General features: G+C 42.8%; 1 protein-coding gene across 1 annotated transcript in view; it reads left to right on the top strand.

Annotated features, from left to right (window-relative positions):
* Positions 1-23,811, top strand: part of ROR2 (receptor tyrosine kinase-like orphan receptor 2) — a 118,954-nt gene that overhangs the window by 88,756 nt on the left and 6,387 nt on the right. The window contains exons 6-9 of the mRNA XM_006875877.1: positions 1,351-1,478; positions 15,435-15,749; positions 17,210-17,455; positions 21,206-21,408. Coding sequence (XP_006875939.1) covers positions 1,351-1,478; positions 15,435-15,749; positions 17,210-17,455; positions 21,206-21,408 — 892 coding nt within the window. The remainder of the gene's footprint in view (positions 1-1,350; positions 1,479-15,434; positions 15,750-17,209; positions 17,456-21,205; positions 21,409-23,811) is intronic.

The raw sequence follows: 23,811 nt of genomic DNA, 5'->3' as shown, positions 1-23,811 counted from the left end.
TTTCTTGCTTCTGCCACAAATTCCCCCAGCTGTGAGCCTTCTAACCTTCTAAGTATTCCTTTACATGTGGTTCAGAGTTCTGGGACCATCCCCTGAACCTGCTTGGTCGGGTATTCTGTGTTGTTGTTGGTGGAGCTCTCTGCTATACGTCCACCCAATCTGCCATCTTGTTTGTTCCACTCCTCTATGTCTTGATATGACTTGATAGCTCATTGCTTGTTATTACTGAGCAATACTCCATTGTACTGACACACCACCATATGCTTACCCACTCACCCATGAATGGCATCTCTGTTGTATCCAGTATTTCTATTTGTCAGTAAAACTGATATTACCATTCGTGTGCAGATTTTTTTTTCCCCAGCAAGTTTACATTTACTCAGCACGTATCTTTTGAGTATATGCAGTGTGGTGAACACTTTTCTAGGTCTACAGCTAGCCCACTTGGTACTTGCATGCTAGTGAGGCAGATGAGAGACAAACAGATAAGCCAGTAGATCTATACAATGTCAGATGATGATAAGTTCTACAGCTACTTCGATAGTAAATAGCAGAACTGGAATTCAGAAACAGGCAGTCTAATCCTGGAGTCACTGCTCCATGCCTGCTGTGCTCATAACTGTAGTTTGCGAGGGATACAAGTGTGCAGCTCACGGACTAGTCTCATGGATATCTCCATCTCATGTTGGCCCAAGGGGTCTGTATTCTTTTGCTCTTAGAAAGGACTACTCAGCTGCAGCAATAAGGCATAAGCACACAGAGTCAGCAAACTTTTTCTGTTGGCATTAATTAAAGAAGAAACCTTATGCTGCAGACCATCAGTTGGAGACTTGGTGTGCTCCTATCTCGTTTCTTGTTAGGACTCCCTTTATTCTTTCCAGTCTTGCCTCGTGTGCAGATTTTTGTGGGGACATATGTTTTTTTCTCATTTTAAGGGTGCCATTGCCTAAGGTGCTGGATTTAGCCCTTTTGTGGTTCACGGGACATATGGTGTCCACTTACCTTTCCACCTCTGAGGTTTATTGGGAAGCTCCTATCCCACTTTTAGCATGTGCTGAATATGGTGGGAGTCTGAATAACTGCATGAATCAGAAGAAATGGGTCTCATCTCACCAATTCCAACACCAGAGACCCTTCAGGAACATTTGTCCCACTAATTGTATCAAATTCTTGCTTCCTCAGAAAAAAAATTTTTTTTTTCCATTTCATTCAAAATGTCTTCCATTACTGAAAACACAAAAAGTTCAAAGTAGAAAATAATTCAGACTTCTAAGGTTCAAACAAATAAAATCAGCAATGTTTAAACCCCTGCCATTGTACTTACAGGCATTGTCTTTTTGTTTTTTCCAGGGACGACTATCATGAGGATGGATTCTGCCAGCCTTACCGAGGCATTGCCTGTGCACGCTTCATTGGGAACCAGACCATTTATGTGGACTCCTTGCAGATGCAGGGGGAGATCGAAAACCGAATCACTGGTAGGCACTGTGTGCCTTTGTAGTGAAGCTATGAGCATTCACACAGCCCACTCCAGAGCACAGAAAGGAGCCACCTTTCTGATTTATCACTGTATCCACTCATCTTATGGGCAATGCAGCGCTCTTCTTTTTCTCTTTCAAAGTAGAAAATCAGAGACAAAGCTGTTGCAATTCTAGCATAGTTTATCTTCAAATGTTCTCAGCTTGTATATTTAAATTAACAAGTATGGATAGGTTCAGATATACTTTTTTTTTTAAAATTGTGAATTGTGTGATAGTCTACATGGGAGAACATCAGCTTTACATTAATTTCCTCATCTATCATTTCACTGGCATAGTTACTGTCCTGACCATGCATCGTCACCCAACCAAGGGGTGTACCTTGTAAACCTGCATTTCCACCCCCCACCCCACCATCCCCCACACACAGTCCTAAGCCCCTTTCCATCTCCTGATCCCGAGTCCCCGGCCACACCATCTCTTGACGTCATCTTCTCTGCCTCCATCTCAGGCCTCACCGCCTCTCTGGGTAGGACTCTGCTCTTCGCTCTTCTCCATTGATGGTCCCAGGGTCCTCCACTCCTAGACTGAAAAGTTAATCACTCCCCTCTTTGGTACAAAATGTCTATCTTTAGACTTCTAACCTTCACAATCAGTCCTGATAACAATTATTCACCATTGCATCACAGGAGACCCATCTGTATTTCGTTTCATCAGCACTTCCTGGACAGGCTAGACACTATTCACTGGAGACTTTACCTTCCTCCACGCCCTTTGGATCTAGGTTCCCTCTTGAAAGCTTGTAAGCCAGTCACTTCTTGCCTTTGTATCCCTCCCCCCATTTTGGGTAGCCAATGTCCAAGTTGCCCATCCCTGTCTACCCTTTGTGTGGAGAGGGTTGGAATAGTTCTTACAGCAGGGATTTGTTTCCTCTTTTGATCTACTGCATTCATAGGTATAGGTCCTGTTTATCGAATTGTATCAGATGGCGCTTTTTTTCTCTTCTTTCTTCTTCAGGTTGAGCTCTGTTTATCCAGCCATTGAAGTCTGGTCAAATGGGCATCATCTGCAAGTGTGGGTGTTCTTATGTCTGTCCAGCCTCTTTTAATCGGCTGGCCGCCCCACTCTCCACTCTAGACCTCTGTGGCTGTGTCATTGATTATGAGCCCATGAGTCCCTACTGGCCGACTAGGTCTCCACCCGGGTTCACAGTAGTTTGCTGAACAATGTAGGGCTTAGCTTGCCACTTCATTGATGTTCTTTGGTCACTTACCCTTCTGGGTAAGTCAAGGTTGTCAGTCAAGGTGTATATTTCCCTTGCATCTTAGTCTTGGAAGAGAATGTGCACTGAGAGGACCCGACCACTTGCCTTGATGTCTCCTGGGCAAGCCACCTGTATGTTCTTGTGGTAACAGTCAGACTGCCCTTATTGTTTTGTATTTTTCCTGTAGGTCCTTCTTTCAAGAAGTGTCTTCTGGTTTTCTATCAGATATACTTTTTTTTTTATTGTTTTATTGTGAATTATATGATAGTTTACATGCGAGAACTTTAGTTTTACATTCATTCCATCGTATATCATCTCATTGCCATGGTTCCAATCCCCTCCATGCATCATCAACCAACCAAAGGGTATATCCTAGAAACCTGCCCCCTACACTCTTCCCTCCACCACCGCCCCACGTTTTCGGCCCACAGTCCCTTTTCCTCTGGATCCAAAGTTCCCAGCCACTTCATCACTCCACATCATCGTCTCTGTCTCTATCTCAGGCATCTCTGTGTCTCTGGGTAGGGTCCCGCTCTCTGCTCTTTTCCGTTGATGGTCCCAGAGACCTCAGCTCCTATCCTTGAGAATTAATCATTCCCTCCTTGTTACAAAATGTCTACCTTTGCATTTCCAACCATCACAATCCGTCCTGATAAGCAATATCACGAGTTAGCGATCTGTATTTCTTTTCATCAGCTCCGCCCAGACAGATTGAGTGGTACCCACTGGAGATTCTGCCTCCTCCATGCTCCCTAGCACTAGGTTCCCTCTTGAAAGCTTGTAAGCCAGTCACTTCTTGCCTTTGTAGTCCCCCTCTCGCCATTTGAGTATCCAATGTCCAAGTTGCCCATCTCTGTCTACTCTGTGTGTGGAGGGGGTGGGACTGTTTCTTGCTGTAAGGATTTGTTCCTTCTTTTGAGTTGCTGCTCCATAGGTATAGGTCAAGTTCATCAGATTGTATCAGCTCAGTCTTTTTTTTTTTCCCCCTCTTCTTTCTTCTCCTGGATGAGCTCCGATCATCCAGTCATCCGGTCCAGGTCACGTGGGTATCATCTGCAAGTGTGGGCGCTCCTGTGCACCTGCCCTATCTTCCCATCAGCCGGTGGCTCCACTCTCTATCAGATATACTTTTGCACAATTATTAGACCAAAGACAATCAAAACACATCTCCTGCCCACCGCCCTCCCCCTCCAACACACGCTTGTCTTTGTTGACCCCATAAGGTACAAGAAAAATCTTTTGAGAATGACAGATGCACCAGCATCTCAGGGTAATGGGATTCTCCATATGGTAATTTTTTTATCCTGGCTGCACGTGTGAATCACCTGATTGCTTTACAAAATTTCTGATGCTGGGGCTCCCTGAGAGATCCTGGTAGGGAAGTAGGGGCTGCAGAAGGCACTTTTGGATTTGAATGAGGGTTAAAGTTAGAAACTCATGCAGGTGTCATTGGAAGTCTCTTCTGAATTCAGTCCAGTCCCTAACCTTAATATAAGGACTAGGACCAGTGTTTTGAAAGGCTCTTTGTGATTAATGCTCAAACAGCCTCCCCTAGATGACAGTGCAAAATGAAAGAGTAATAATGGAACATTCAAGAACCTGAAAGTGCCATCTCTGTTGGCTGGGAACATGTTTTGAAATGTTATCTCTCACTGGAAAAGTTTTGTATGCCATTTAAAGCAAAACTTCTCAAACTTTTTCACCACAACGTGATGTTAAAAGTATACTTCACAACATGACTTAGTTAATATATTGTTGTTGTTAGGTGCTGCTGAATTGGTTCCAACTTATAGCGACAACCCTGTGTACAACAAAATGAAATATCGCTCTTTACCACTTTAAAGAAGTTTTGTGTAGCAGATTTGACTAAGAAATACATCATTTGACTTTTTTTAAATGTTTTATTGTGAATTATGTGATAGTTTACATAGGAGAACATTAGCTTTACATTCATTCTATCATGTATCATTTCATTGCCATGGTTATAGTCCCCTCCATGCATCATCAACCAACCATAGTGTATACCCTGCAAGCCTGCCCACTGGTTGTCAGCACACAGCCCCTCCCCCTCTCTGAGTCTGAAGTCCCCAGCTGCTTCATCTCTCCACGTCATCATCTCTGACTCCATCTCTAGTGCTACTGCTTCTCTGGGTAGGGTCCCCTTCTCCGCTCTTCTCCCTTGGTAGTCCCAGGGACCTCCGCTCCTAGATGGCAAAGTCAATCACTCCCCTCCTTTTGCTACAACATGTCTACCTTTATATTTCCAACCCTCACAATCAGTCCTGATAACAATTATTCTCTGTTGTGTTACAAGAGACCTATCCCCATCTCCTTTTATCAGCCCCACCTATACAGATTGGATACTATTCAGTGAAGATTCTACCTTCCTCCGCACCCTCTGGATCTAGGCTCCCTCTTGAAAGCTTGTAAGCCAGTCGCTTATTTCCTTTGTAGGCCCCCAATCCCCATTTTGGGTAGCCAATGTCCAAGTTGCCCATCCCTGTCTACTCTGTGTATGGAAGGGCTAGGAATGATCTTCACTGTAAAGATTTGTTCCCTTTTTTGAGCTACTGCATCCATTGGTGTAAGCCAAGTTCATCATATTGTATCAGATCACTGTTTTCTTCTCTTCTTTCTTCTTCTAGTTGAGCTCTGAATCATCCAATCATTGAAGCCAGATTATCTGCAAGTGTGGGTGTTCTTATGCATATAACTTCTCTTCTTATCAACTGGATGCTTCACTCACCACTCTAGACCTCTGTGGCTATGTAAATGACTCTGGGGCCAAGAGTCCCCAGGTCTTGCCACACTGCTGGCCAACTAGGTCTCCACTTGGGTTTACAGGAGTCTATTGAAGGTTGTAGGGCTTAGCACGCAGATTCATTGCAGTTTTTTCCTCACTTCCCCTTACCGGTGACGAATGTGGTCATCAATCAGAGAGTTTATTCCCATTGAGTTTTAGTCTTGGAAGGGGGTTTGCCCTTAGGGAACCCGACCACTTGCCTTGATGTCTCCTGCACAAGCAACTTGCTTGTTCTTGTAGTAATCAGTTGGTCTGCCTATATTGTTTTTTATTTTTCCTGTTGGTCTTTCTTTCAAGAAGTATCTCCTGTTCTTCTAGCAGCTCCAGGCTCGTATGCTTGTCCTTTCAAGTGGAAATTTCCCACCTCAGAAGATTCTAGATGGGGATCAGGATTCCATGTATGGTCTTAAGTAATGCAGAGGCTCCTTAGGAAGCCTCCTTCACTGGGCACATTGTAGCCTCATTTTAGGTATTCCAATGAGTTATAGGCAGAAGATAGACTTACAAACTTTCTATGGTGATATTTCTGTCTATTCTTTTAGCTCCCCCTCAAGTGTTGATTTTATAATGGTATGCCAGGGAAACCAAGATTCAAAAGGCAGCCAAGCATCTTAACATTATTTGCCCCCTTTTCCCCATTCCAAACATGTCTCAATCCCTGTATCTCAGAGCCCTGTTGTTTCAAGGTTGCGCATTCTTTACCTCTGTCCCATTTAGCCCATTGAAACCTGCCTAATTGTTTCCCTGTCTGCTTTGTTCTTCCATTCTCCTTCCCCTTCTTATGTATTGGCCCCTTCCCCAGCACCCAAACTATCCTGTGCTCCACCTTCCTTTCCCTCTCTTCACCTCACCCCCACATCCCAGAAACCAGCAAAGAATCTCTCTCCCCACCCCCTTTTAGTATGGGTTATTTTCCTTAGTCTTTTATAGTAGTGGTCCTATGCAGTATATCTCCTTTTGTGACTAATTTCACTCAGCATAATGTCCTCTATGTTCATCCATGTTGTAAGGTGGCTTGCAGCTTCCTTGTTATTCTTCAAGGTAGCATAATATTCCATTGTGTGTATGTACCACAGTCTGTTTATCCATTCTTCAGTTGATGGTCACTTAGGCTGTCTCCATCTTTTTGCTATTGTAAATAGTGCTGCTATGAACATTGGTGTGCATATATGTACTCATGTTATGGCTCGTATTTCTTGTGGGTAAATACCAAGTAGAGGAATTGCTGGATCGTAAGGTATTTCTATTCCTAACCTTCTGAGGAAGCGCCCTATTGCTTTCCAGAGAGGTTGGACCATTTTGCAATCCCACCAGCAATTCAGGAGCGTCCCAGTCTCTCCACATCCCCACCAGCATTTATTGGCCTCTACTTTTTTGATCTTTGCTTTTATTGCTGGTGTGAGATGATATCTCACTGTTGTCTTGATTTGCATTTCTCTAATGGCTAGTGATCGTGAACATGTCTTCATATGTTTGTTGGCCTCCTGGATCTCCTCCTTGGTGAAGTGTCTGTTCATGTCCTGTGCCCATTTTTTATTTGGGTTATTTGTCTTTTTCTTGTAGAGGTGTTGTCGTTTCCCATGTATTTTAGAAATGAGTCCCTTGTCTGATGTGTCATTACAAAAGATTTTTTTCACATTCTGTGGGTTCCCTTTTTATTCTTCTGGTGAAGTCTTTTGATGCACATAAGTTTTTAATTTTTAGTATGTCCCAATCATCTAGTTTGTCTGTTTTTGTTTATGTGGTTTCCAAAATGTTTGTGATAGATATTTATTATGGTTATGTCATCTTGATCAGTTGTCCCTTTAATCATGAGATAATGTCCATCGTTATCTATTATGCTGGTTTTTGCCTAAAAGTTTATTTTATCGGAGATTAGTACTGCCACGCCTGTTAGTTTTTTATTGCAATTAGCTTGGTATATTTTTTTTCCTTCCTTTGACTTTTAATCTGTTTTTGTTTCTCTCTGTGTGTGATTTGTGTCTCTTGCAGACAGCATATTGAAGGAGTTTGTTTTCTTATCCATTCTGCCACCCTTCATCTCTTAACTGGTGCATTTAATCTGTTTACATTTACTGTAATTATCAATGTTGTTGTTGTTGAGTACCGTGGAGTCGGTTCTGACTCATAGTGACCCCGCACAGCGTTTCTGAGGCTGCAAATCTTTACGGGAGCAGAAAGCCTCGTTTTTCTCCCGTGAAACAGCTAGTAGTTTCAAACTGTTAACCTTGAAGTTAGCAGCCTGATTTGTAACCCCTACTCGATAGGTATGGATTAATTGCTGCCATTATGTTTATTTTTTTGTTGTGTTGCTGCTTGCTTTGTTCTGTGTTCCTTCCTTTGCTGAGTTCATGGTTTTTGTGTTCTTTCTTGTGAGTTTCTTCATAGTTTAAATGTTTCCATGTTCTTCTTGGATTTTCATTTTCTTGGTATGTTGTGAAGTGTTAATTTTCTTTGAAGTTACCTTATAGTCCATTAACTTTTCCTTCCGTTTACTGCAGTCTATTTTATCCTGTAATCTACTTGACCTTCTCACCATCTGGATCTCTGTTCCTACGTGTTTACCTTCTTTTACATTGTAATTGTTTTGGTCATAGACTGACCTCCCAGATTCTGTTGAGTTTGTTCTGTTCTTGAGTCTTCATTCTGTTGATGTAGTTCTGGTAAATGCTTCCATGTATGTCAGTCTCTGTTTGTTGTTTGTTCTTGTTGGTTCTCAGTCTACAGAACACCCTTTAGGATGTTTTGTAGTGCAGAGTTGGATTTGGCAAAATCCCTTAGCTTCTGTTTATCATGGAATGCTTTGATTACACTGTTGTATTTTGATTGATAGCTTTGCTGGATAAAGGTTTTTGGTTGGCAGTTTGTTTCTTACAGGGTTTTATATATGTCTCCCTATTGCCTTCTTGCTTGCAATGTTTCTGCTGAGAGATCTGAGCTTAATCTGATTTGCTTTCCTTTGTATGTAACACTTCTCTTTTCTCTAGCTGCTTTCAGAAGTGTCTCCTTATCTTTGATTTTGGAGAGCTTGGTAATGATATGTCTTAGTGATTTTCTATTTGGGTCTATCCTTCCTGGGGTTCATTGAGCTTCTTGAATGTTTATCTTTTAACTTTTCAGAATGTTAGAGAAATTTTCTTCCAGGCATTCTTCAACTATTTCCTCTATGGACTTGTGTGATTCATCTTGTTCTTGAATGCTGGTAATTCCTAAGTTATTCCTCTGTATATTGTCCAACATGAATCTTAGACCTTCTTCAGATTTTTTTTTTTACTTCTTTTTTCTGTTTGCATTTCTTAGTGGTATTGAGAGATTTGTCTTCCAGCTCACTGGTTCTGCCTTCCATCTCTTCTGTTCTACTCCTTTGCCCTTTTAGATTATTGTCTATTTCTGATATTCTGTTATAGCTCATTTGGGCCTCTTTCTGTAGGTCTTTAATTGTTTCCAATGCTGTATCTATCTTACTTGATTTTTCCTGTAGTGCTTTCCTGACTTCTTCCTTATTTTTCTCAACTCCATTATGAAGTGTTTTGAAACATTTAAAAATCATTTTTCTGAATTTCGTCTCAGGCATTTCCAAGGCCTGCCCTCCTTCCAGAATGTAGTGCAGGTCTACCTCTAGGTCATTTGTCTGAGACATTTTATCTTGTTTCTGGACATGTGCTGATATAGTCATCTGCTTTTGCTTCTTGGACATGTTTAGTGTTTCTGTGGCTTTAAAACATAATTGTGTATGTGTTTTGGTATTTTTTATGCTTTCTGATTGCTTACAGGTAGATGTGATCCGGATGTGGGCTTCCCTTTTCACTGTTCTTATTGCTTAACTCAGAGTAACTTTCACAGATGATGTCTGCCTCCCTGCTATATGGCAGAGGGTATTGGTTCTTGCCTGGGTTTTGGTGTTACAGAGTGTGATTGTAGATTGACTATATGGCAGCAGTTCCTATATCTTCTTGGGTAATACAGGTAGAGAAAGAGTCCCCCAAAGTTAGAAGGGGGAGCATAAAACAGCAACACAGCAACCGCATAAAAACACACACACACAAAAAACCCCACCAAAAGTAAACCAACATCAACAAAAGAAACTAGACTGGATACTGTAGTCTATAATCACAGAAAAGGGAGAGGAGGGAGAGATGGAAAAAAAAAAAATCTGTAGCCTAATATGAGTATGACTTTAATGTCCTCTTTCAGCTTCATGCCTTAAAAGCTGTCTGATAGATATCAAGATGTTAGTATTGGTTGTTATGCTATACCTCAGGATTTAATTTAATTTTCAGCCTGTTTTGTTTTTAAACTTGCTTTCCCTCTCCAAACCCCTTGTTCTGACTTTTCCGTATTTAAAAAAAACAAAACCCAGTTCAGGGCCAGCTCTTGGGCTAAGAGTATCTGCACGCACGCGTGGCAGAAGAACCCACCAGTGGTGAGGGTGGGGGCTGTCCACTCACTCAGCCACCCCCCTAGTCACCAAAATGGAGGTATGCAAACAGTGGAGGACAAATGAACAGATACCATAAAAAAAAAAAGAAAATCAGACCAAAGCAAAACCAACAAAGTGTATTGTCTACCTTTGCTCCGAGGTTTCCTCAGCATTTTCCCATGGTGTGTCTGCTCCCCAGCTTGGTCTTGCCGTTTGATGTCGCCCAAGTTGTAGGCTCCGGCTGCCAAGCCCAGCAGATTCAAAAGTACTCAATTTCTTACTTCTGCTTCAAGTTCCACTAGCTATAAGCCTTCAAACTTTAAAAATATTTGTACCTATGTGGTTCCGAGTTTTGGAGCTCTGCCCTGAATCTGCTTTGCCTGTATTGCTAACAGCGAACCTCACTGCACCTCTCTACCCTAGCCACCATCAAGCCCCACCTCATTTGATTTCTTGACTGCTGCTTCCATAAACATTGCTGTAGATCCAAGCCCAAAAAAGTCTTTGATAACTTCAATCTTTTCTCTTTTTATCATGATGCTATTTATTGATCCATTTGTGATGGTTTTACACTGAGGTGCAACCCCTACCGAAGGCTGTGGTCTTTGATCTTCATCAGTGTTTCAAGTCATCTTCAATTCCTGCAGGCAAAGTTGTATCATCTGCATATCACAGTTTGTTAAGGTGTTTTCCTCCAATCCTAATGCCATGTTCTTCTTCATCTAATCCAGTTTTTCAGATTACTTAACTCTGATGCCTACCTTTCCTGATTTTAAGCCTTTCAGTATCCCCTCGTTCTGTTCTAATGACTGCCTCTTCGTCTATGTTGAGGCTCCTCATGAGCGCAATTAAGTGTTTTGAAATACCTATTCATGTTATCCATGATTTGTTATGTTCCATACAGTCAAGTTCCTTTGCATAGTTAGTAAAGCACTGGCAAACATCTTTCTGGTAGCCTCTGCTGTTAGCAAAGATCCATCTGACATCAGCAATGATATCCCTCATTCCACATAATCATCTGAATCCAACTTGAATCTCTTGCAGTTCCCTGTCAGTATACCATTGAAGCCATTTAAAAATTATCTTCAGCAAAATTTTGCTTTAATCCGATATTAATGATATTGCCCAATGAGTTCTGCATTCTGTTAGGTCACCTATCTTTGGAATGGGTAGAATTCTTCAACTTCATCATCATTGCCTTTAGAGGTTGTTTCACAAATTTGAATAATAGTGGTATTAACTGGTGTTCTTTGTGGTGGTTGGAGGTTGTGTGCCATGGAGTTGATTCTGACTCATAGCAGCCCTGTATAGGGTTTCTGTGGCTATGAATCTTTATGGGAACAGAGAATCTCATTTTCCTCCTGCAGAGCGACTGGCAGATTCAAACTGACCTTGCAGTTAGCCACTCAACTCATAATCCACTGTACTACCAGGGTTCCTTATTCCTTGCATATGGAACTATATCTGATTCAAAATGATCAATACTTGTCCATTTCATCACACTAATGCATGAAGTATCAATCTTTATGGTTTCAATTTCACTTCTGATAACATCTAATTTTCTTAGATTCATACTTCATGCATTTCATGTTCTGCTTATTAATGGATATTTGCAGCTTTTTCTCATCATTTAGAGTTATGCCCCATCAGCAAATGAAGGAAGGACTTATGGGGCAGGCCCAAAGAAACCTCCATGAGACCTTCATGATCTGGATGAAAATGAGGCAGTGACTTCTTTGATTTCCTTGCTGCCTAGAACTGTACTTTCTGGGGGTGGGGGGTGGGGGGAGCAGAATAAGTTTCCATGGAGCATGGCTACCCATGTGTGTCAGAGTAGAGCTGTGTTACATGTGGTTTTTAATGGTTGCATGTGGAGGGAGGAAGGATGCCAAGCCTTTCTTCCGAGGTACCTTTCTGTGGACTTGAACCTCCAACCTTTCAGTTAGTAGCCAAGCAGGTCAGCTGTTTGTACTGCCCAGGAACTCTGATTGAAAGGAGGAGTTGGAAACTGTAAAGGGTCAGGTGTGACATCCTGTTAGTTGATTGCCCCAAGAGGAATTACCGATTGCATTTTCTCAATCTTAGTCTTTCGATTGGGTCTTCTCAATCTTCTCTACATCAATGCTAGCATGTTCTCTGCAACTCTCTCCATAGTTACCTAGTATGTGCCCAAAGTCAGTTCTTACACTAACTCTGACAGACCCTGAACCATAACCTCTTTATTTCTCAATAACATTGTCTGCCGAAAGGAGTGAGGACTCTGGATAATGTGGATAGATACTGGACAGGGTCCTGGGACTGAGGTGAGCTCAGAGAACCAAATCTACAGAATAGCGCCTTCTGCTCTCACCTCACTAAATCATATCCATTGCCTGGAAGCCCAAGTCCAGCCAACCCAACTCTGTGGCTTGGTACTCATCTAGATGGTATGCTATTTGATATGTTTTGACTCTGTACAGGCTTTCAAGGAGCCCTGGTGGCAATGTGAGCTAAGCCCGGGCAGCAATTTGAACTTCTGGGCTTCTCTGCAAGATAAAGATGAGTCAGTTTTCTTCATAAAGACTTGTTGTTGTTAAGTGCTTTGGAGTAGGTTCTGACCCATATAGTGTTTCTGAGGAGCTGCTGGTGAGCTTGAACCGCTGACCTTGCAGTTCAAATGGCTTTGCAGTCTGGCACATTAACTCACAGCGCCACACACCAGGACACCCTTGGAAACCCTATGGGGCAGTTCTATTCTGTTCTGTTGGCATCAGCTCCACAGCAGTGGGTGTGGTTTCCTTGAGAATACAGACTTTCATTCCCTAATGTGCAGTCTCAAAGAATAAGGTCTAAGTAACTGACCACCATCTAATGCATAACACACATCTAGAACTAGGCCCAACACTAAGTTATTAAAAATAAGTGCCTGCCCATGTTGATTAGTGGCTGCCGTGCCTGTGCCTGATTGGGTCCTCGGAATGAGTGGTCACAGTGCCACCTGCTGGTCTTAGCTGGTATGGCATGCACCTGGGCAGTGAGGGAGCCCAGGCAGGGACTACATTCAGGTGTCTCAGGGATTCCATGAAGCCCTTCATTCTCCCATGATCAAAGAGCACAACCGCAGCAGGACACAAAAACAAAAGGGCATTTCCTTCAGGTGTCCAAGTAATTATAAGCAGGTCTTTTTTTTTTTTTTTTTTTTGCTTTTATTGTGAATTGAGTGATAATTTACATGGGAGAACATCGGTGTGTGGCGCTGCAGGTTAGACTGCAAAGCCATTTGAACTGCAAGATCGGTGGTTCAAGCTCACCAGTGGCTCCTCAGAAACCCTATAGAAGGTCGCTATGGGTCAGAACCGACTCAACAGCACTAACAACAACAACAAATCGTAGTTTGTTTCATTGCAATGATTATAATCCCCTCCATGTACCATCAGTTAACAGTATTTTCCTCTGTTCCTGCTTTTTCTTTATATATATACAAATACACACAGGAATATATAATCATTTAAACAATCAAAGGGCACATTTTGCAGAACAGCCTCCTGCCCACCAGCACATAGCCTAAATCTTTCCATGAGTGTGGAGTCCTCAGGTGCTTTATCTCTCTATGCCATCACCTTTGCCTCTGTCTCTGGTGTTCTTGCTTCTCTGGTTAGGATTCCATGTTCTGTGCATGCTCTTCTCTCTTGATATTCCTGGAATGTAACATTAACTCCCCCTGCCCTTTTTATTACACAACCTCTACCTTTACAGTAGTGACCATTGTAATTAGTCATGAAAACAATTACTATTGAGCTAAAAGAATCCTACCCCGTTTACCAGACCCATCTAGACAAGATGAAAACTATTCAGAGGAGATTCTATCTTTTCCCGCTCGCTCTGTAACTAGACTCCTTGAAAACTTGTAAGCCAGCCACTTCGTGCCATTATAGCTCCTCCCCACGCTCCCATTTTAGGTAGCCAAGGTCTAAGTTGCCTGTCCTTATCAACCCTGTGTACTGAGGGGATAGCATTGATCTTTGATGTGAATACTCCTTCCCACTTGGTTGGTATTTTGAGGTACTACATCCATAAGTAAAGGTCAGGTTCATCAAATTTTAGCAATTTACACTTCTTTATCTTCCTCTAGTTGTGTTCTGATGATCATCAAGCCATCAAAAATAGGTCAAGTTTGGGCATTTTTGTGCACCTCCCCCATCTTCAAATCAATTGGAAACTTTAGTCTCAGCACTAGCCCACCATGGCTAGGTCAGTGTCCATGGGCTCAGGAGTTCCCATGTCATCCCAAACTGGAGACCAACCAGCACTTCCTCTTCTCTTTCTCATCTCAAGGTTGACAGGAGCCTATGGAACATGCTCAAATTCAGCCCATGTCTGCATTGCTGTCTTTCCTGCACTTCCACTCACAAGAATGCAATCACTAGTGAGTTCACATGTCTGCTCATATGTTCCCTTTGAGTTTCAGTCTTGGAAGGGGTTTGCCCAGTCAGGTGTTTTCTGATAGTGAAGAAAGACGAAGATGTGGAATGGAACTTCTGGGGGTGGGTACAGGACAGACTGGTGAGTCTTTGAACCTTGACTGCAGTGTCTGGAGAGATGGTCTGACCCTTCCCACTCTTTCCAAGGGTCCTTTGTCCCCTCCAGTGCACACACCTGGTGTATGCAGCTTGTGCCTCCTCACGCTTTTCCCTGATGTGGTTCCTTACTGTCTCATCCAGTCATCCTGTAATCTCTCATAAAGAAAAACAGAACAAAAAACAAGACCCATCTCGGACTCCAGTTCCTTCTTCAGCTATTACCATTTTCATTCCCCTATCACAACTCCCCCAGGTGGGTCCTGCCGCTGCCCAGCCCCATGAACAGATTCCACGTTGGTTCTTGGTTTTGCCCAGCTGCACAGAGCTGATAGTCTGTATTTCTGGACACACTTGATTCCTTCTTGGCTGGGAATTTCCTGCTGCCACGAGGCACCTTGCCTCTTATTCCTCAGTGCCTTCCTCTTACAGATGGTGAAATGTTGGGAAGGCTCCAGTCCTTGTTTTCTTTTAGATCTCATCCAGGCCCGCTGCAGCCAATACCTTTCATTTGCTTGCAAAATCCCCAGTTCATAGCCAGTCCTTAGGAAAAGGGTTGTTGTTGTTGCTATTGTTAAGTGCCATGAGTCTGTTCTGACTCAATAACCCAGTATAGGGTTTATAAGGAGCTGCTGGTGGGCTTGAACTGCTAACCTTGTGGTCCAGTGCTTATCCTACAGCGCCACACCAGGATTCCATGTCTGAGAAATCTGAATCATCCTTGAGCTTGGTTTTCCTCTTTCTTTTCCACATTTCTGTTGTCTGTAAGTAAGTAAAGCCCTAAGACCAAGGACTTTCTCTATGTGGAACAAACCAGAGCTGCACAGCCATCCCTGGGACCCTCTCTGTGGGGGTGGATGGTGGGAAGAGGGCGTGGGGCCTTAACGCTTGCTGCTCTCCTCTGTCTCTGCAGCGGCATTCACCATGATTGGCACCTCCACGCACCTGTCGGACCAGTGCTCGCAATTTGCCATCCCGTCCTTCTGCCACTTTGTGTTCCCACTCTGCGATGAGAGGTCCCGGGCTCCCAAGCCCCGTGAGCTGTGCCGTGACGAGTGCGAGGTGCTGGAGAGTGACCTGTGCCGCCAGGAGTACACTATCGCCCGCTCCAACCCTCTCATCCTCATGCAACTGCAGCTGCCCAAGTGTGAGGCACTGCCCATGCCTGAGAGCCCGGATGCTGCCAACTGCATGCGCATTGGCATCCCTGCCGAGAGGCTGGGTCGCTGTGAGTGCTGGTGGGAGCTTGGTGGTGTGTGAAATGCCCAGAGGGGCTACAGCTGGAACTCCACAGTCCAGATGCTGTTATCCCAACCAAACTACTCATTACTGAGTCAGCTCAGACCCCCTAGGTGTTGGAGTAGGCTTTTCAGTGGCTGACTGTTGGGAGCAGAGCACCAGGCTTTCTTACTGAAGCACTCCTCAAACCTCCAGCCTTTTGAGTTAGGATGGGTAACTTTCACCAGGAACTGCCCTTATTCAAATAGTCCCATGTGATCTAACAGAATTCCCTGTTCTCAGTGCAGCCATGGGGTATTAAGAGCCAGTGGGTTGGGTATGATTCCACTCCAACCAGTCACTTTCTTCAACCTCACCTTTCATTGTGTCCCTTGTTACATGGAGATCCCTATGCTTCTATGCTGTAAAGTTGAGATGGGGGCAGTGTTGGTTCGATTAGGATGTTCACCTTCTGCACAGGAGACCTAGATTCAGTCTTCAGCCAGTGCTCCTCATGCACAACCACCACCCTCTGTCAACAGGGTGAGAGACCAGGAATAGAGGCCCGGTGATCACCTTGAACATGAACCTACGGGCACAATGGTCGGATCCTATTGTGTGCGGTACTCCCAGGAGGGAGGGGCAACTTGACAGCCACTAATAGCAACTGTCTCTAGAACATTCCTAAAATAGTGCCAGCACATTGTTGAACCCGTATCTGACTCAAAGACCTAGGTCTCCACTTAGCAAGCAAAGTGCATGTACATTGCTCCTGCTCACATGGGGTTGAACCTAAGGGCCATACTTGGGAAGGGTAAGTAGGGGTGGGGGTTGAGCATCTATGATTGTGTGAAGGATGGGGTCTGAGAGTGTGGATTGTCCTCCTGTTGGTAGCATTCAGTTTGTTGCTAGGAGGACCAATGTGAGGTTAGGGTTGACATCACTCATGTGGTGGAGAAGGGAGGCGAAATGTGGGTGCCTGCTGGATCCCCAAAAGTGGCTTTAAGGCCATGGAATAACTTTTGATAGATTTTCTTTCCTCTATATGTCCCTGATGCACCCTGATTTAATTTGTGGGTTTGGAACTTTATTAAGTCATAGCTTTTAATGTGACTTTTCCTGGAAGTTTTGTATAATCCTATGACCTTTGAGAAACTCCAGTTTGAGTTTATGTTGGCGAAGTGGTTTTGTTTCTGAAATAGTAGAAGGAGGGTTGGCTTTGTATACCCAGAGGATGTTTGTCCCCACTTGATTTTTGGGCCTCCTAAGGAGCTCTGGTAGCGTAGTGGTTACGAATCGGGCTGCGAACCTTAAGGTCAGCGGTTCGAAACTACTAGCCGCTCCGCGGGAGAAAAATGAAGCTTTCTACTCCCGTAAAGATTTACACCCTCGGAAACCCTGTACAGGGTCGCTATGGGTCGGAACCGACTCGACGGCACTTAACAACAACAACATGTCTCCCCCTCTCAGACCACCAGTGCTACAACGGCTCAGGCACAGACTACAGAGGGACCACCAGCACCACCAAGTCAGGGCACCAGTGCCAGGCCTGGGTCCTGCAGCACCCTCACAGCCATCACTTGTCCAGCGCCGACTTCCCAGAGCTAAGAGGGGGGCACGCCTACTGCCGGAACCCTGGTGGCCAGATGGAAGGCCCATGGTGCTTTACCCAGAATAAAAACGTACGCATGGAACTGTGTGACGTTCCCTCATGTAGTATGTATTCGCTCTTTTTTCTTTCTTTTAAGTGTTAATTGTTGGGTGTACCCTGTTGGAATGGAATGGGGATGATGTATTACATAAAGCTGATGCCTGGGTATAAAAGAACTATTGGGTTATATAAGACATTTTGAAATACAGAAAAGTCTGAAGACTAATATGCAAAGCACCCCTAGCCTCACCATCCACTGTGATCACTGTTCCATTTGGGACACTCCTGTCAGCCCCTTTCCTGTGTATGATTCTAGGATAGTCAGTTTGGTGTCTTGCTATTTTCATTTATAACATACATATTTCCCAGTAATAGTAGAAATGCTCCTTAGCTCTGCATCTGTTAACAAGACTAAAAAGCAGAAAACAAAAACATAGTTGTCATCTTGTCAACTCCAACTTGTGGCGAACCCATGAGTTGTCGGACTAGATCTGCGTTCCACAGGACTTTCAATGGCTGATATTTTAGAAATAGTTCACCATGTCTTTCTTCCACTGTACTTCTGGGTGGTCTTAAGCCTCCAGACTCTTTTATCAGCCTAGTAAGTTAGTCATTTGGACCACCCAGGGAGCTGCTCACCTTCCCTGAGCCTTGGCGCTTTCCACTGCTGCTCAGTTTTAACATGTAGACTTGATAGAGTCGATAAAATATAGAATTCAACTATTTACAGTGTTCCCTCAGTGTTTCTCTGTTTAAGCTGTCACTAGAATAACAGCATGTGGTTAATGGTCACACCCTTAGAAAAGCCGTTGTCATCTCAGAATTTCACTCTCTAGATCTGGATAATTGATGCTTGGCCTGTGCATCTTATGCTTTGGAACCTGGAGCCAATGAGTTTGTAGGACAGCTAAGTGGTCGTAAATGAATTTGTGAAATACTTTGAGACTCACTGTTCTGTGGGGAACCTGCTCCCAGCAGTGTTATTCATGGGCCCATGTCCTGATTGTCCTCTTGTTCTGGAAGTTAAACCTGGTTATAGTTACTTCCCAGAAGCATAATTTGACAATCCCAAGGTGAGTGATCCCTTCAGCTCAGCCATTGACACACCAATCTTGAATAACGTGCTTATTACACATTTTTGTACAATTTATTGGATACATTTTAGGAATAAAATCGTTTGTTAGTAGGGTAGCATAGTGGTTACAAATCAGGCTGCTAACTTCGGGGTCAGCAGTTCGAAACTACCAGCTGTTCCATGGGAGAAATATGAAGCTTTCTGCTCCTGTAAAGATTTATAGCTTTAGAAACCCTGAACAGGGTCTCTATGAGTCAGAACTGACTCCATGGCACACAACCAAGGTTAGTGATCCCTTCAACTCAGCCATTCACACACCAATCTTGAATAATATGTGCTTATTGCACATTTTTGTACAATTTATTGGATAAATTTTAGGAATAAAATTGTCAATAGTTATTTTATTCCATTATTTTTCATTGTTTCCTTGCAAACTTTTAGAAGCTTCCTTGTATGATACTTTGTCCACATTGTTGACTGCTTCTGCTGTTTTAAGTAATGAGGCTTGTTGCCCTTTTAGCAACACTAGCAAGCTGTAAGGCAAGAGCTGTGTTAGGTCTGTTTTTCATGTTTGGTTTTTTTTTTTGGCAAAAGAAAAAATATGTGAAAGGTATGCATATTTGTGTGAATTGTTGTTGTTGTTGTTGTTGTTATGTGCCATTGAGTCGGTGCTGACTCATAGCAACCTTATGCACAGCAGAATGAAACATTGCCCGATCCTGGGCCAACCGAATACATACTATAATTTATGAATGAAGTTTTAGGGAAGCACATATGAAAATGCTAAACAGTGGTTTCTTATGACATTCAGAAATGTTCAAATACAGGACATGTTACAATGAGCAAGGTATCTTTTTAATAATTAAAAATAGTACGTAAAGAAAGAATATATATTTTCCTTGGCAATTCCAGGAATCTTATATATAGAAAAATGTGCACCTATAAGAAAGAAATGCAAAGCTATTAAGAATTATTTGCCATAGCTCAACAGATAGTTAATCAACAGGCATTTGGATAGGAAATTTGACACATGTCCATGCAATGGAGTATTATATTGATATGGAAAAGGTTCCACAGCTCTATATGGTCTGGCATTAAACATGTCTTCTCATTGCTATCAATTTATATTGATAGTGTTTATAAGGCCATCATCTTTATGGAAGCAGGCTGCCACATCGTTCTCCTGCAGAGCAGCCATATATATGGAGAGAGAGAGGTTTATTATCAAGGAAATGGCTTACAATTGCAAAGTCCCAGGTCCCCAGCAGAAAAGACAGAATGTCTTTCCTGAGTGTCCATTATATTTAGAGCAGGCTGTTCCCCTAAGAAAGCATTCCTTTAATTGTTTGGCTGCTCATAGTTGCTCATCATAGAGTTAACCATTCCTGTATTAGATTTTATCACCATGGGAATTAGCACATCTCAACTGCCAAACCTCTGGAAATCCTGGCCTACTCATGTTGACACAGACCCCTAACTATCGCAGACTCAATTGAACTCATTCAAGTGTCACATTATCAAAAATCACAAATCACTCATGTGCTTCCAGATGGAGAGCTCACTGTTTACTAGTCAAAGGTGTTCGTGGTCATCTGTTGTAATTATTAGGGTTGAGGAGAGTCCTGCTTACACAGGCCTTTTGGTTCCCTAAAGATGTGGGAACGTGGCTCTTATGAACTGCCCCCCCCCCACACACACACATACACACACACTCTTTAAATCGCACCATCTGTTCTTAAGATGTAATTCCTTTAGTGTATTTGGCTACTTTGGGTAGTCAAGCTTGGAAAGGAGGCCCACTGTTCACCCTGTTATGCATGGAACCGTGAACACCCTGGGCTCAGCATGCCAAATGGTCAGCTGGTTCCTGGGTTCTTCAACTTGATAGGTAATGTGCTCCTCTGTGATGTTCTACAAATCCTGTAGAGGGAGACAATGTGTTACTTTTCACTGTGAAAAATAAAGCAAAAGATCTGGAAGCCTTGGACTGCTTGCACATCCTAATATTTTTTTTTTAAAGAGTTTCTGTGCCTGTATTGGATATTGTATTGGATAATTCAGGAGAATTACAAACTCATTGGCTCTTTTAGGTCTAATGTGTTTTTAATTACTGTAAAAGGATATACTTTCATTATACACAAATTAGAAAAATACTAAAGGTTAGATGTTGAAAAGGAGCCCTTATATTCCTAGTACTTTCACTCCCCAGAGGCAAGGATATTGGATGTGCTTCATCAACTTGTCTGTAGCTAAGGGGAGTTCAATAAAAGTAGAACAGAGAACCTATTGCCAATGGCGTTCAAGTTTTAGGAGAGAAAAATAAGTGTGATTATTATTAATATTTTGAGATCTGATGTGGTACTGTAGGATAAGCACTGGACTGCTAACCACAAGGTTCAAATCTACCAGCCATTCCTTGAAAATCCTATACAGGGTCACTATGAGTCAAAACTGATTCAATGGTATTTAACTACAACAAGCTTTAAAGTTCAGTTTTTTATGCTATATCGATTTATTTCCATAGCGGGAGGTTTGGGGTTATATTTAAAAAGGTACAGCAAGATGTTCATTTTTAGGTGTACTGGTTTTGTTGGGTTTTTTTTTTTTTTTTAGATTCAACCTGTAATTTTGTCTACTTACATTTACTATGTTGTTGGAGATGGGGAGTGGACTGGTGGAGGACTTAAAGAGTTGCAAAAGGGACTTTTCTGAAAAGTCATGAAACTGTTATTGTTCACAGGTCCCCGAGACAGCAGCAGAATGGGAATTCTCTATATACTGGTTCCAAGCATTGCAATTCCCTTGGTCGTCGCGTGCCTTTTCTTCTTGGTCTGCATGTGCCGGAACAAGCAGAAGGCTTCAGCATCCACACCCCAGCGAAGGCAGCTGATGGCATCACCCAGTCAAGACATGGAGATGCCTCTCATTAACCAGCACAAACAGGTCTCCTTGCTTACATGTGTAATCTGTGTTTGGTCATTTGTGTGCTCTCAAATAACCAAAGACCAGTTACTGTTAAGTTGATTCTGACTCATAGAGACCCCATGTATTTCTGAGTAGAAATGTGCTCCTAGGGGCTTTGGATTTTTGAAAAATATGTAGTTGAGTTCACTTGTTTTGTGGCGCTGTAGTATCAGCACTGGACTGCGAACCACGAAGTCAGCAGTTCAAACCCACCAGCTTGAGTCGGTTCTAACTCACAGTTCCTTGGAAATCCTATATAGGGTCACTGTGAGTCAGAACTGATTCCACGGCACCTAACAACAAGAAGACAAATACACATAGAAAAACACACACCAGTTCAACAGCTTCTATGTGTACAATTTAGTGACATCGATTACATTCTTCAGTTTGTGCAACCATTCTCACTCTTCTTTTCTTAAGTTGGTCCTTTCCCAATAATGTAAACTCGCAGACCGCTAAGATTTCTTTCTAATCTTTGAAGTAGCTGTTGTCAGTTTGATAGATCTTACAGAGCATAATGCTTGAAACAGATGGTCTTTATTACTTAGGCTAAACTATTATTTGGGTTTAAGAAGACTTCAGGGGATTTTGTTGATTTAAGATTTAAAGATTATCTCTGGGCCCATCCAAACTCCATGCTCCAGAAAACTGGGTTCCATCCATAGGGTTTGTCATGAATTGAATTGTACCCTCCCAAAATAGCTGCCAACTTGGCTGACCATGATTCCCAGTGGTTTTTTAGTTCTCTAGCAATGTAATTTGGCAGTTATGTAATGATCCTCTCTGATGTGATTAATTAACCTGTTGTGAGAGGATTCGACTGGGATCCAACAACATTACTCAGATCACAGCTGTGATTTGATGTAAGGAGCATTTCCCCGGGGAGTGGCCCACATTACCTTGTATCTCATAAGAGATAAAAGGAGAGAGACACCAGAAGAAAGAAGCAGGACCTACTACTACTAAGACAGAAAAGCCGGGAGTGGAACACATCTTTGGACCCAAGGCTCCTGCACTGGGAACTTTTTAAATTCAGGGGAAGATTGATGCCAAGACACTTGAAGGTCTCTCCAAAGAACCCCAAACTCACAGATGCTAAAAAGATACAAGGACCTTCTTATGAACTGTGAACCAACAAATAGCAAGCCTTCCCCTAGAGCTAGTACTGTGAAATCAGACTTCTAGCCTCCTAATCTGTGAGAGGAGTCCCGGTGTGGCCCTGTAGGATAAGCACTGGACTGCTAATCACAAGATTGTTGGTTCAAATCCACCAACCGCTCCTAGGAAACACTATTTGGAGTCATGAGTTGGATCCAACTCAATGGCACCTAACAATAACAGTTTTTGAGAGAATCAGTTTCTGTTTGTTAAAGTCATCCACTTTTGGTATTTCTGTTATAGTAGCACTAGATAACTAAGGCAGGGTTTTCATGGCTGTGACCTTTTGAAAATAGATTGCCAGTCTTTTCTCCCAAAGCACCTGTGGATGGATTCAGACTGCCCACCTTTCAATTAGTAGCTGACTTCTTACCTGTTTGTGCCTGTTAACACATATTTCTTTGTAAACTCTCTTTCCCTTTGGTGTTTTTATCTCTCAGATTTATTAGGATATTTGTGTCCTCGGCCCTTTCTCTATCTCAGCAGACTGGGGTGGGTCCATAGGAACTGAATTGACTATGCAAATGCTTCTGCATTCTCCATAACAGGACATAGGAAAACATGTATTCAAATGTCCCCCACAATTTGAGGTTCAGTATGGCAGTTTTCGGAGTCCTGGTGTCATGCTGTGGGTTAATGTGCCAGGCTGAAAGCCATTTGAAATGCAAGGTCAGTTGTTCAAGCTCACCAACTGTTCCTATAGAGGGTTGCTATGGGAAAGAACAGACTCAGTGGCACTTCACAACAACAACAATGGCAGTTTTCAAAGCACCAGCATTTTCCAATCCATTTTTTGGCCAGTGGGTTTTACTTTGTTTTGTTTGGTTTTTGTTATTTCAGGGAAAGATAGAATTAAAAATTCCTAAGCGTTGAATGATGTAGAATGCATCAAGAGAAGATGGAAGGAATACAGAGTCATTGTACCAAAAGGAAATGGTTAATGTTCAACCATTTCAAGAGGTACCATATGATCAAGAGCCAATGAGACTCAGGGAGGAAGTCCAAGGTGCATTGAAGGAATTGGCAAAGAACAAGGCACCAGGAAATGATGGAATAAAAATTGAAATCTTTCAAGAAATTGAGGCGGCACAGGAGACACTCACGCATCTCTGCCAAGAAATTTGGAAAACAACTATCTGGCCAACTGATTGGAAGAGATCCATATTTGTGCCCATTCCAAAGAGAGGTGACCCAACAGAATGCAGAAATCATTGGACAATCTCT

Source organism: Chrysochloris asiatica, unplaced genomic scaffold (assembly GCF_000296735.1).
Source record: "Chrysochloris asiatica unplaced genomic scaffold, ChrAsi1.0 scaffold00343, whole genome shotgun sequence".
Lineage (NCBI taxonomy): Eukaryota > Metazoa > Chordata > Mammalia > Afrosoricida > Chrysochloridae > Chrysochloris > Chrysochloris asiatica.
This window is presented reverse-complemented; position numbering and strand designations above follow the sequence as displayed.